This window comes from Cariama cristata, unplaced genomic scaffold (genome assembly GCF_000690535.1).
Source record: "Cariama cristata isolate BGI_N322 unplaced genomic scaffold, ASM69053v1 scaffold13847, whole genome shotgun sequence".
NCBI classification, from domain to species: Eukaryota; Metazoa; Chordata; class Aves; order Cariamiformes; family Cariamidae; genus Cariama; species Cariama cristata.
The window spans coordinates 42,841-56,019 of NW_009626174.1; the positions used below are offsets into that span (position 1 = coordinate 42,841).

General features: G+C 39.9%; 1 protein-coding gene across 1 annotated transcript in view; it reads left to right on the forward strand.

The window, feature by feature from the left end:
• The window catches only part of LOC104164560 (dystrophin-like), a gene marked incomplete at its 5' end in the record, with an annotated part of 74,260 nt that overhangs the window by 36,217 nt on the left and 24,864 nt on the right, over positions 1 to 13,179 (forward strand). The window contains 5 exons of the mRNA XM_009703919.1: positions 2,375 to 2,511; positions 3,292 to 3,330; positions 7,893 to 7,958; positions 9,233 to 9,298; positions 12,455 to 12,613. Coding sequence (XP_009702221.1) covers positions 2,375 to 2,511; positions 3,292 to 3,330; positions 7,893 to 7,958; positions 9,233 to 9,298; positions 12,455 to 12,613 — 467 coding nt within the window. The remainder of the gene's footprint in view (positions 1 to 2,374; positions 2,512 to 3,291; positions 3,331 to 7,892; positions 7,959 to 9,232; positions 9,299 to 12,454; positions 12,614 to 13,179) is intronic.

Consider the following 13,179-nt stretch of genomic DNA (forward strand, 5'->3'; position numbering starts at 1 on the left):
TGTTTACAGTCAGGGCTGAGGTCTGGAGTGGGGGTTTGGCAAGGCACTTTCTTAAACCAGACTGGGAAAAGTCAGATGGTGGTAAAGTTATTCACATGACAAGAATTATTTCTTATGAAATAGTTTTGGTTTCAGAATAGTTTTGGAACATGCTCGACCCAGCTGCCTATGTGTTGCTTTAAGAGAGCCGGGATGCTGAAACTCCGCTGGTTCTTCCTCGTAAACCAGTTCTACTGAGAGTTTTGGTTTGGATGATATCACTGTGAAAATCACATGTAATAAAACATCTGTGGAGTAAATCAGAAAGTTTGGTTGAAAATAGCCTTAGTTTATCATCTTGTCCACATAATAATCCCATTTTCTTTGCCTTTCTTGTGGTCCTTGAACATTTTTCAAATGGCAGTTGGATCATATGAGAAGTGCCTGGTGCTTCTAGTGGTCACTAGAAGACATATTTTCTCCTTGGGATTCTTGTGCTACCAGCAAGATCAGGATGCTTCTGTGCAAACAGCGTTTTACTGTTTGGTTGTCATGCAGACGGTTCAGGGGAGCAAGGTGGGGTAACAGTCCCAGGAAGGTCGAAGCAAAGAATGTTTTATTGTTAATCATATCTGAAAACACTTAATCCAAATTACAGTCAAATGCAATGGAAAGTGTTCACAACACTGAAAATAGACACAGCAAGAATAAATGGTTATGGATGACACAGGTGGACAAACTGGACAGAAAGCTGTGCTTAATCCGTTTATACTGAGACTAAATATCAGAAGTTTTCCTCTGTTCCCAGCTGACGTGCTCGGCGTGCTCTCCTGATGCCGCCCTGGTTGGGAGCTCTTGGAGCAGGCATTGCAAGCGGCGTTGGGGCATGAGAGGCCACCTCAGGAAATCCCCTTTCCCGACTCCTCTGAGTGGTCTGGGCATACTGAATCCCTCCTTTCCCCAAAATGTCTTTACTTCTGATGTATTGAGGAAGTGATACTGAATATCATCAAGCATTATCTCAGTTTCTTGAAAATACAGATGTTACTGGACCGGCTTGTAGGTTCTGCTGTGTCACTTCTCTGCCAGTAATTGCTCACACCAAATTTGCCTACCAGACAGAATGACCAGAAAGAAAACCAAATTCTTTCAGTACAGGGATAATATTTGTCTTTTCTGTTAATGCATTGCAGTCTTTCTGCACCTTATTTTTCAGGGCATCCTTAATTTTTCTACCCAGGCAATTGTTAAAAATACGTACATCCATGTTTCAGCAGCTCTGTGAAGGATGGCTTGACTGATAAGTCCCAGCACCTCCTTCCTCTCTCTAAGTAGAAGGTATAGAACTCATTAAAAAATGTCAGAAAGATTAACTTTTCCCTCATTTCTTTCCTTCAGATTAGATACACTGGAGAAGCAATATCATTATGTGGGTCAGGAAGAACTTAATTTACTGTAGAAGAGCAGTATTTCAGGGTCGAGTATCTCTGCGAACTGCAGAGAAGGGAGTGCAGCCTGACTAACGTAACTGAAGTCTTCCATTAAAATTCTTTGGAAAATCGCCTGACTCTTAATCAGACTCGCAAGAAGTCTTGCATCTTCCCAGCAGACATCCTTTGAACTCTTCCTGGCTCGTTCTGGTCTTTAGGAAACTAACTCCACTTTGCGTTCCTCTGCTGGTCTCTACAGCAGCAAGGAAAGCCGACTGCGGGCAAGGGAGTAGAAAACTTTGTGCAAATTGTACTCTCCTCTGAGTATTGATCTGAAATGCCTGCTAGCTTCAGATTAAAGAGGCGCAGGAAGAAAAAACTGATCTTAGAGCTTTCAGCAGCTCTCACCTGCTTTTTGTTTCTCTTTGATGAAAATAGTAACGGCAGAGGAGGCTGAGAAGGGAAACTGGAAAGAAAATGTGCCGAGAGTACGGGTCTGACTTTTCATGGGCTGACAGTCCATAAGATGTAGATGAGCGTGTGGTAAGGGTCAGGATCCCGCCAGGGAAAAGCAGCTAGCTGGACAGAGGGACTGGCTGTGTGTCCTCTGTTACAGCCAGTTTAGTGCTGAACAAAAAGCAGGCAGAGTGTCCCCTGAGCCAGATGAGGAAATGACAAATTCTTGTCTAATTATCACTCATCCTCTTGAGATCACCTGAGATGAGACATGAGCCTGTCAGGGATTTTTGGAGCTTCCCTTTTTCCTCCTTTCTCCCCACTAGTAGTACACTGTAAGGTGACAGTGATAAATAAGTGAAATTCGTGGTTCCAGAGGTCAAACCATTGGCCGCTGTGCTTGGTGTGGCCACAGCTCTTCTGAGTGACCCAGCAAAGGAAGAGGCAACTGACAAAACATAATAAATAACCTTATGAAAGATGATTTCATTGTGATTTGTGGCTTTCAGACAACTTCAGGAGAAGACGTCCGTGACTTTGCCAAGGTACTAAAAAACAAATTTCGAACAAAAAGATATTTTGCAAAGCACCCACGAATGGGCTACCTGCCTGTGCAAACTGTCTTGGAGGGAGACAACATGGAAACGTGAGTAGCTCTAAAGTGTCTAAGTAGCAATTCATTTGGTACGCTCTTGGAGCTCCCCAGCTGGTGCCAACTCCCCTCACTTCTGAAATGCATAAAGCCTCTTTATTTCTTTCATTTCTGTTAACCTTGGCTGGCAGGAAAACACAAGCTGGGCTTCCATTTGCCATTGCCTTTATCTGTTTTCACCTGTCCTTATACAGGAACTTCAGCATCAGTTGGTGAAAGAAAATTACTTACTGACAGCCTTATAGACTTCCAAGTTTGATATGGCAATTTGGAGACTAATGATCTCTTCGTTAAATTTTTATTTACTTCCAAATTGGTATCCTTCCGTGATGTTTTTTTTTTTTTCTAATTAGGCTACTATGTTTGCAAGCTTCCCAGCTGATTTCTTCTTTTCTCACCATATAAATTTAGTCTTATCGAATAGCTTTGATGTCTTTATGTAAAAAGAAAGCAATAATGATGCACATGGAGAAATCAGTGAGTTAACCCAGTTCCCTTTGGTTTTTTTTAACAAGTTTAATCAGTTGTTTAATGGCAATTGCACGCAGCTTGTCCTCGCTCTCTCTCTTTCTCTCTCTTTTTTAATTTTAGATTTCAATTTTTTTCTCACTTTTTGGTTGGTTGCTCTTCACAGTCATTCATGTTGGTCTGTTGGGTTTCTGTTTTTTGGTTGTTGTGATTTTATTTTTTTTTTTTTGTTAAACCTTTCTGTAATTATTTTGCTGCTGAGTTTCTTCTGCCTCTCTCTTCACCTCCTCATTTTTTGTCTTGCAGTCCTGTTACTCTGATCAACTTCTGGCCAGTAGATTCTGCGTGAGTACTTTTGCTGAAGTGTGCTGCTGCTGCTGCTACTGCTGCTGCGTTCCCTCACTTTTGTTTGTTTGTTTCTTTGTTTAGTTTTACATAAGTTCATTTCCTTCTTTCTTTTATGATTATTTCCTTTGGTGCACTCTCTGAAGGAATGTTTTAATCCCAAATGAGTACAATGGGATAAATCCAGGAATTCCCAGCAGTTGCGGATTGTGTACTGTATACTCCTTCTGGAGTATGTATTTCCATTGAATTAACAGGGGGTTTGGTGCAGTCCTACTAATGCTTATGAGTTTGTCATTTAAAAGCCTGTGTTTCGGAGTAAGTGTCAATCCCTCTGAATGTATACTAAATGCTTTCTGAAAGATAGAAATTGAACTTGATGGATTTAATTCCGTTTCAAGAATGACATGATTTTGTAGATAAAGCTGTAATTTGGTTTTACGTGCAACCGTGCACACTCATGTGCCCCACTTAATCCAAAGCTCACTGGATATTTTCTTACAGTTTTTTAGATGGAGTAAGATTTGTGAGGGCAGGTTGAAATGGGGAAATGTTTATTGTATTTTTTCCAGAAGTTAAAAAAGCAGGATTTTTCACCTATGAAATGGATTTTCATTCTTGCACCATTCTTGCACGTGCGTTGTCTTACTGTTGTTGTAATACTCTCAGCATAAACTAAAGATATATATACTTACCATTGTGGCATTTGCTGCTACTAGTATTACATGGATGATTTTAGAATAATGTTAAATAAGGATTATTTTTAATTCACATACTGATAACTACTGAGAAACTAATAAGTAGAATTTTATATATTTCTATATGGTGAAATGTATATGGCTTGCACCTTCACTGAATTTTTGGTAGAATAAACAAGAGTGAAATTTATACATTGGAATATTGATTTATAATTTTAATTTGGAGCACAAACCATTGGGAAGGCAAGTGAAGTGTTCTACCTTTAGGAAATTTAAGCAACTAAGAAACACATGTAGTACTGCAAACCTCATATGGTTGAGGGTTCACCTGCAGAAAACGCCAAAAGGCTGGAGCCAGGCTGAAGTACAGGGGCTTTGAACTTTAGGATGCACTTTTCGCTTATAAATGCATCGGAGGATGATTGCAGCGTACTCTGTACTCAACTGTGGAGCTGGATTTCTTACCCTTTAGAACAATTGCAAAATTAAAAGTAGCATTTAAAGAAAACTTGGATAATACGGAATGCCATTGCTGTGCCTGACGTAACATGAAATTAAGCTGCCATAACATGCTTGATTCTAGTTACTTACAGTAATAACATCACAGTGTACCTACACCGATAGCTTCACACCAACGGTTTGATGTCATATACTAGGGAGTTTAACTCACGTGTAACACTTCAGAAAACTTGAGAAATACTAAGAAGCAGGATTTGTGTGGAGAGGTTGCACCTTTTATCAGACCAACTCAGGTATCTTTCTGAGCACCGTCCTTTTGTCTGGTCTGACAAGAAAGCAGAAAATTAAGAAATGAATAGTGGCTGGAAGGAATTGCTCTTCATTTTGTTCTGCTAACTTTGTTCCTTTCCTTCGTGCTAGACCACCAGGCTTACAACACAAGTTTCTGAGCTACCCAGGTTTAAAGCTGTTTGTCAGTTACAGGGCTGATGCCAGCTTCACAGTCAAACCTCTTATTCTGGTTATCATAAAATTTTCCCATGTTTTCTAAGATCTTACCTTTTTCTGATGCTTTTATGCCAGTTTTCTGGAAATCTTCAAAGTACTCCAGAAGAGCATAAACTGGCAGCATTCAGCAATGCTTGTGCTATCCTGACATCAACATGTGCTATATATGGAACTGTTTATGAATACATACATATATATTTTTTGTTAGAACTTAGTGATTCTGACTGCTTGGAACTGTTTATAAACACATACGTAAATATTTTTTGTTAGAAGTTAGTGATTCTGACTGTTTATTATCCGGTGTTTTGCCCAGATACTCTGCATGCCAGGCATTAAAGGGACAGCTCACACTTTTTGCGAGAATCTATGTCTTTTTACTTGGACTGTGGGCTGTCAGTAGCACAAATACAATTTACTTGATTCTACACTTTCAAGAAGCATCAACTGAAATGCTGAATAGCAAGAAAAGTACCCTCGTGCTGCCAGCCAGGTCTCTGGGGGTGCAGGGAGCTGGAGGAGGTGGCATTTGCCACTCAGTCGCCACTTGGGCTGGCATTCCCCAGGCTGTTCCTGCGGACCCCAGCTTGAGCACCGCAGCTGTGGAGCCCTTGTAGAAGGGATGGTTATCTTAGCTAAATATTGACTGTGTCTCTCAGCCTTCTTGCTGACTGTTCCAGCTGATTAGGTGGGCTGAGAATGTGTGCTCAGAAAGGAGGGACAGTGAGCTCTGGCACGGGTGGTCGTCTAAGAGTATGTCTGCACAACAGCCTGCAATGCAGCACAGTCATTCTCAGGCTTGCCCAGGTACTGGCAAAAGTGTACCTCTGAGCAGCTAAATTCAACACAAAGATTGCAGTGCTTCTCAACAGGTTTGCTTTTTTAAGCAAACTTTTTTAAAAACTATTTGAGGTAGATCTCCATTGCAGTATGTTCTGGAGACAAATCTGGAAATGTAGCCACATCCCCTGCCTGCAGTTGATGGAGAGGCGGAATCAGCTTCAACAAGTTACACAGCACTGTGTTGTCTTTAAAATATATACATACACATTTCACACCTTGTTCACTTCTGAAGTTGAAGCTTAGTTTCAAGGCAGCAAGTATGTGATCACACAGTCAGGCCCGTCTTTTGCCTTGTGTTACTGCCAAAGGGGACATCTCTTTATCATCCAGTTGGTCCCAGCCAAGTGCTGTCCCTTCCTTTGTACTGGTACAAATACATGTGCAGTGCCAGGGTAAGAGGGGCTAGGAGAATGATCAAAAATTAAGGCTACTTTTAACACACGTTTCCTAGTCTACACACAGTATTAGCAGCAACATTGGTGTGTGCGTTGAAACCAAGACTACTTCTTTCATTGACAGTACTAGCTTAGACCAGCTTAACACAGCTACTGTATGTCAAACAAATAAATGGGGATTGCATCAATTTATCAGAAAACTGTTATCTTGCTCTATAATTCACTGCTGTAGGTAAATTGCATCCTTTTCCCCTGCCTTCCCTTCAGCGTAGATGTTCTTACACCAAATAGGATATCAAGTTGCAAACAAGCAATTGCCTGGCCGCATGAATCTCTGCTGTGCTGAGGAACTCTGTGAACTGAGTATTTATCCTGGGGTGTGCTGTGGTAATGTTCGAACATAGGATGGGTAAAAGTACAGTCAGAAGGCAAAGCTCATTTCAGACAAAATGAGATTCATGATACTTGGCCTGTAATGTCTTAAAGAGAAGAACATTGCTGTTCTGTGAGAAGAGACATTAAGGATGATGAATTTTGTGTATCCAGCATACAGCTCTGTGAATTCAGGAGGATCCTAATTTTCTAGAGCATTTTGCAGGCAGATTGGAAGACTGGAAGATGACCAATCTGGTAGATTTACTGCAGAATTATCAAACTCCTAACATGGGAGTATTAGGAACCATAAGATTATTACAGTTTTGGTTTATAACCAGTAAATACAAAACTTAGCTGCTCCTGCAAGGCCATGTGATCCCCGCTGGGCAGAGTCGGCAGAGGTGGAATAGAGAGAAGTTGAAATTTAGCTAAAATATGAAGTTGCTGTACAATTTGGGAAGCTGCATCATTTTTTGTTATTCCAGCTCCTCCTGACATAGATAGACAAAATCCCACACAGCAGCAAAGGGTGCTCTCTGACCTGCCTAGGCAACATAACTCAATGATGATGTTTTCCAGAGTTCAGGCTGTAACAAACAGTACTCTAATCGATGAGAAAAGTCCTATGAATTGTTTTCATCAACAAAAAAGTGAAGAGGACCTCATACCATCTGATTTGTCCGGCAGAAAACCCAAAATAGTTGACAGTGTCCTCCTGTATAACACGCTGATGTACGGTTCAGATTGCAACTCTGGAAAGAGGCTAGGCAAAATCATCAGTGTCTGCAGTTTCAGACATTTTATGTTTCTTGTATTTATTTCTAGTTGCTCGTGGACTAGTCCTTCAAGGCTCTTTTAAGTGGGATGTGCTGGCAGCAGGCACTGGAGCAGGGCAGGAGGCAGAGGAGAGGTTCCCAGCAGGGCTTTCGCAGCCAGCGCAGGGCTGTGTGTGGAACCGAATTACCAATGAAGGAGGCAGGTGTGAAGGGAAAACCGAGGCGAAAGCTCTTCTGTAAATTCTTTGGAAAAGGGTTCTTCGGGAATTGCTGTGAAGAAGAGTCGTTGCAACAGGCGGATTGCAAAATGATCAAAATCCCTGATGTGGTACCACAGAACATTGCACCGATGGCTTGACGAGGCACACGCAGCACCTGGAGTTGTAACTTGCTGTTTATCAAACGTAGCATAAGCATAAGGCATAGAGATGTGAGGGTATAGGCATAGCTAAGTGTCTTTTTACTTTTAAAGGGGTATTGTTTGTGATTAATCAGTGTTTTCTGCCTTATAGGCCTGCCTCGTCCCCTCAGCTTTCACATGATGATACTCATTCACGCATTGAACATTATGCTAGCAGGTATGAGACCAGCTGGACATTAGGCAGATCTTTCTCTAAACAATCATTTTTAAAAAAAAAACAAACCCAAAGACTAGCTGCTACCTAAGCACTTCTTAAAGAAACATAGGGTTTGGGGTTGTGCTTTCCAGGCTCTGGGATGCAGAGCATCGTCCGTGGTTGTTGTTAACCAGCCTGTCAACTAACTTGCATGCCAGAGCACCTATGTGGTCAGAACTGGCCTGTAGGTCCTGTGGGCTCTCCGTTAAGCTGTGCATTCAGGTTACTGACTCTTTACAAGGGCCTGTAGCAATAGGACAAGGGGTAATGGTTTTAAACTAAAAGAGAGTAGATTCAGCTGAGATGTAAGGAAGAAATTTTTTACGATGAGGGCAGTGAAACCCTGGCAGATGTTGCCCAGAGAGGTGGTAGATGCCCCATCCCTGGAAGTGTTCAAAGTCAGGCTGGACGGGGCTCTGAGCAACCTGACTGAGTTGAAGATGTCTCTGCTCATGGCAGGGGGGTTGGACTGGATGATTTTTAATATGGACCCTGGTGTAATTGTACAAATCAGAAGAGCAGAAACCTCCAAACTCTATGTGAATCTCAAGTGCCGTTTTAATATTAAGTAATTCGCCTTGTGGAATGCCACAAACAGGATTTTTTCCTTGGTTTGGAGGATTAAAATAGTGATATATTGCTGCTTTAGTTCACTTGTCTGCTTTCATGCTGCTCCTAAGAATCAAAAAGTGGGTTAATTGCACAAATATGAAAATGTTTTTCCACCAGGCGAGCAAATTTGCAAGGATTGTGGTAATGAAAAATAGTTATTCCAGCCTCCTCTTTCTCTCCCCCAAAATCACGTGATCAGGAAAGGTATTTCTGAATTATGCAGGACGTTTAGGAGGGGCTGAGTGTGGAAAGCCAGTGAGAAATGACTGATGGTTACAGTTCGGATGATGACATTGCCAGGTACAAAGCAATTTGTATAATCCCCTGGCATCTTAAGGCCTTTCTTTGATTGTGGAATTAATTAATCATGAGGAGTGGAATATAACCTCAGAGAAAGGGTTGAAAACTTAGAAGTGAGTTTAGCCAGGTTATTGTAACAAATATACAATCCTTTGCGATAGATTATTGCAAAACTTCTTGGTACTCAACAGTGAGTGTAAATTAATTTGAGTTTCAAATTCATCAAAAACATCACGCTCTCGAATTCTTTCAGGAATGTTAGAGTAAATAAAGTTTCTGGAAAACATAACTGATTTTAATGAGTCTTGTTTATTTTTCCACAGGCTAGCAGAAATGGAGAACACCAATGGTTCTTACCTAAATGACAGTATTTCTCCTAATGAGAGCATGTAAGTAGGCTGTTTTAGTAATTTTGACGTGTGTTTTCTTGTGAAGGTTAGTAACTTGTAATGAAGTTCTGTAGTGCAGAATTTGCATGGCCATGTACCACATCTGGTTCAATTTAATGATGAACTCATGTTCTTTCAATTTGTATCATAGTGTCTAGATTTATGGCTTATAGCTGAATACCAAATTTAAGGTGATTGATACCTTCAAAATTAATACCATTAATTTCTTCCAAAAGATTAGTGGTTTATTCTGCAAGTAGTTCCCATATTACTTGGAAAAAATGTTCCTAATCTGATGTGTTTTAAGGACAAAGATAAAAAGATAAGCCTTCTATCTTTAGATAGAAGCTTAGTCATGGTTAAAGTGCTGTAAGCTAGAAAATGTTGTTGGGGGCAAAGTCATTCAAAATATTAGTAAGGCTAAACAGAAATCTTTCATCTACAAATACCTGAAATACGATGCAAGTGTAAACCAGGAGGGTCTCATCCTCACCATGAAATATCAGAAATAGTAAACTTTTAAGTTGGGCAAATCACTGACAAGCACTCATTGTACTACTTTAAATGTAAAGTCATAAATAAAAGTTTTGATTTTTAAAAAGTAGTTCAATCTAATGTCACACCGAGACCTTTTTTGTGGTTTTCTGATGCGATAATATATTTCTCCTCTGTCATGATTTTCTTGATCTTGTTTATTCTCTGAATGAAAGGAGATAGAGCTAGAAAACTGTGAGTAATGTTTCTGAAAACACAACAGAAGCACATAGGTCATTGTCATGCTTGAAAATTTGGTCTTGGTTAATTAACTGTGTCGGAAAAGCCATAGCACAGATTCTAAATCAATGAAATATGAAAAAACTCAAATCTCAACTTTACTAAAAGTGGGTTTTTTTCTGTTCTACATAATTTCATCCTTACCATGGTTTAAGGGGTGGATTTTTTAACAAATTCAGACAAACTCTTCTTTTTACTAAATTTGTAGCGTTCCTTTAAAGCACAGTACTGTGGCCAGCTTTCATTCACTTAAATTGAGATTCCAAATCATTAGTATTTTATAAGGTTGGTTGTGAGCCTGTGAGATGTTCTTGGATAGTAATAAAGCTGTTTCTTTGTTTCAAGATAGTTTCTCTTTTGATTTGGTAGGATTGTTACCTACCGACTTCAGAAGAAAATCCCCTGTACAACCCAAGTACATTGTTTTAATGTATTGGTTCAAAAAGGAGCAAGTTAAAATGACACCTCAAAACTAATGCATAGGCAGTGTCAGTATAGTTTCATGCAGTTAATGAAAAGCTTGTTTCCAAGTTGTACATCAATTTTGTATTGTTATAGTAGTAGTAATGCTGTTATACATGGAATTTCCTGTTACCTCCACTATAATATTTCAGTGTCCTTAGTCACAAAATCATACGTAAGCAGTATCTTTGGTCTTACTGTTTAATTCATTCTTTGGTTAATTAACAGTTGTATTAATATGATTCAGTTAATAAGCTAACCACTGACTATCCAGTTTGTTACTCAGTTTGTACTATTAAAATTAGAATAGATCTGTACATTCTGAATTTTAGAAGAAATATGATCCAGATACACATTGCAGCAAAATCAAAGCTCACCATGAATTTGCAACTGTAATTCTTTGGTTGGTTTGTCAGGTTAGGCTTAAGTATTAGTTGTTGTCATTCTTACGGGTTTTGGATTATTGGGCTTATAATTGCAGTTACAGCGTTACGTGGAGACAGGGAAGGAGGGAAATAAAGAGCTAATGTGTATATACACCGTAAAACATTTCGATATGTAGTGTCATTGCAGTTATGTATACAAAATATGTGCAGGCTGAAAATCGCACAAAAATAGTATGTCTTGCAAAGTGACATTATATTGCAATAGTTGTGTCACTTTTTCACTGTTAATTCACTTAAGATGCGTAAGGATATCTATAATGCAAGCAGTTGTGTGAAGAGAATCACAGCTGAAGTGTTTCGTGAAAAATATAAATATAGGAACTGGCAAGCTTTTAAAATTTTGTTTAGAAAAAGGGAAGGATGCCTGTTGTGAAAGATTAATATTTCCCTCTTATTAACTAACGTTAATGTGCTCTACATTGCTTTAGCACTCCTGCAGTCTAGAAAATGGCATCATTAACATTTTCGGGAACAAAATGGAAACAAGGAAGATTCTAATTTTTGAACAATAATGGCTATTCAAAATGCTTGTTAAATTCTGGATTGCAAATGTAACAGAAAAAAACTAGACTGAATTATTTTGTTATAAGTAAGTACCAGCAGAAAAAGAAGATTCCCAGCAACAGTGTCATTTTTTTCTGTCCCTGACTTGCGGTGTCAGGAGAAACCTTCCATGGTCTCTCAGTTACTGCTGGCGGTAGCTGCCTAGCTTAGGGCCTGGGTCCATCTCCTTGGCCCCTAAAACACCCATGTAATTCTGGGAGGTGGTCAAGGTCTTTAGAACTGGATTTGCTTTTCTCTTCCAGAGGTGTTTCTGTTTCAAATGCCAGACAACTTTGGCAGCAACAGAAGTAAAGGAAGAGATCATATGTGTTAAATAGTATGTATTTGTATTCTGACAGTGTACATCACTTGTGATTTAAAAAAAAACAAACTCAATGAAAAACAAATCATGAAAATGAAAATAGAAATTAAAATTAGACTAAGTCAATATTTTTTTATTTCATCCTGTTTACAATTTTACAGAGGAAAAATAGATAAATAGAGGGCACCTTTATTATATAAGAAGAGTTTGTAGGTGTAAAAATAAACGCCTTGCCTTTGCTTGAATGACCCTTGTGCAACACAGGTGAGGCAGTAGAAGATGGCCTTTTGTCTCAAGCAAATTCCTAATGGAAGTTAGGCAAAAGAGGAAAGCTGAGGTTGTCAGCTGTGGCAAAATTCAGCTTTAAATATCTGAGAAACAGAGGCTAAGAGAGGTGGACTCTGCAGAGAAGGAAAATTATCAGAGACTAAGTGAAACAGTTCAGCAGATTTTGCTTTAAGGTACGTTGCTCTGCTGTTCGTTCCAAATTGTTCAGCAAATCTCTTTCTTTGTAAGAAATGAGAGACGAGGAGTGAATCATCTCCTCACATTCACTGCGAAGTTACAAATCAGGAAGGGAACAGCCTGTTTTATCCTCCTGTTTTCCAGCGATGATGAACACTTGTTAATCCAGCACTACTGCCAAAGTCTGAACCAGGAGTCCCCCCTGAGCCAGCCCCGAAGCCCTGCCCAGATCCTGATTTCTCTGGAGAGTGAGGAAAGAGGGGAACTGGAGAGAATCCTCGCGGACCTGGAGGAGGAAAACAGGTGGGTTATGCCACTAGCTGCCGCAGCCCTCGGGCACACGCTGCAGGGACAAACAAAAGCTTTCTGTCTACAAGTGGGGAGGCTGACATCCTATACTCGTTAACTCCCACTTCCAGTAATGAGTCAGCACTGTTTCTTTCGCCAAAACCTCCAAAATGGCAAGCTTCGAAGACGTACATGGGTCACCTTATACTCACAGTGCCACCTGTGACAAGCTCTGCTGGCTGTGTTTCATAATATTTCCTTCTGTTCTGCTGTTTCCTTTATTTCCATCATAGTAATGAGCTTCATACCAGTGTTACTTTCTTTTGCCATGACGTGAGGGAAGGGTGTGCAGATTGCTGCACCCCTGTCTAGAAAAGACAGGTGGAGGTTCTTGGAAAGACAGGCTTTTGTCAGAAAGGTTGGTCACTGGGATACGTGAGGTTTTGAAATGGTCTCAATTCCATTTGAAGTAAAGAATCTGTGAAAAAATTGTACTGTACAGTTAGATTGAATTCACCTTAATAGTATTGTCAGAGATAAAATGAGTTATAAAGTTGCATTTTCTTCCAACAAGTGAGTAC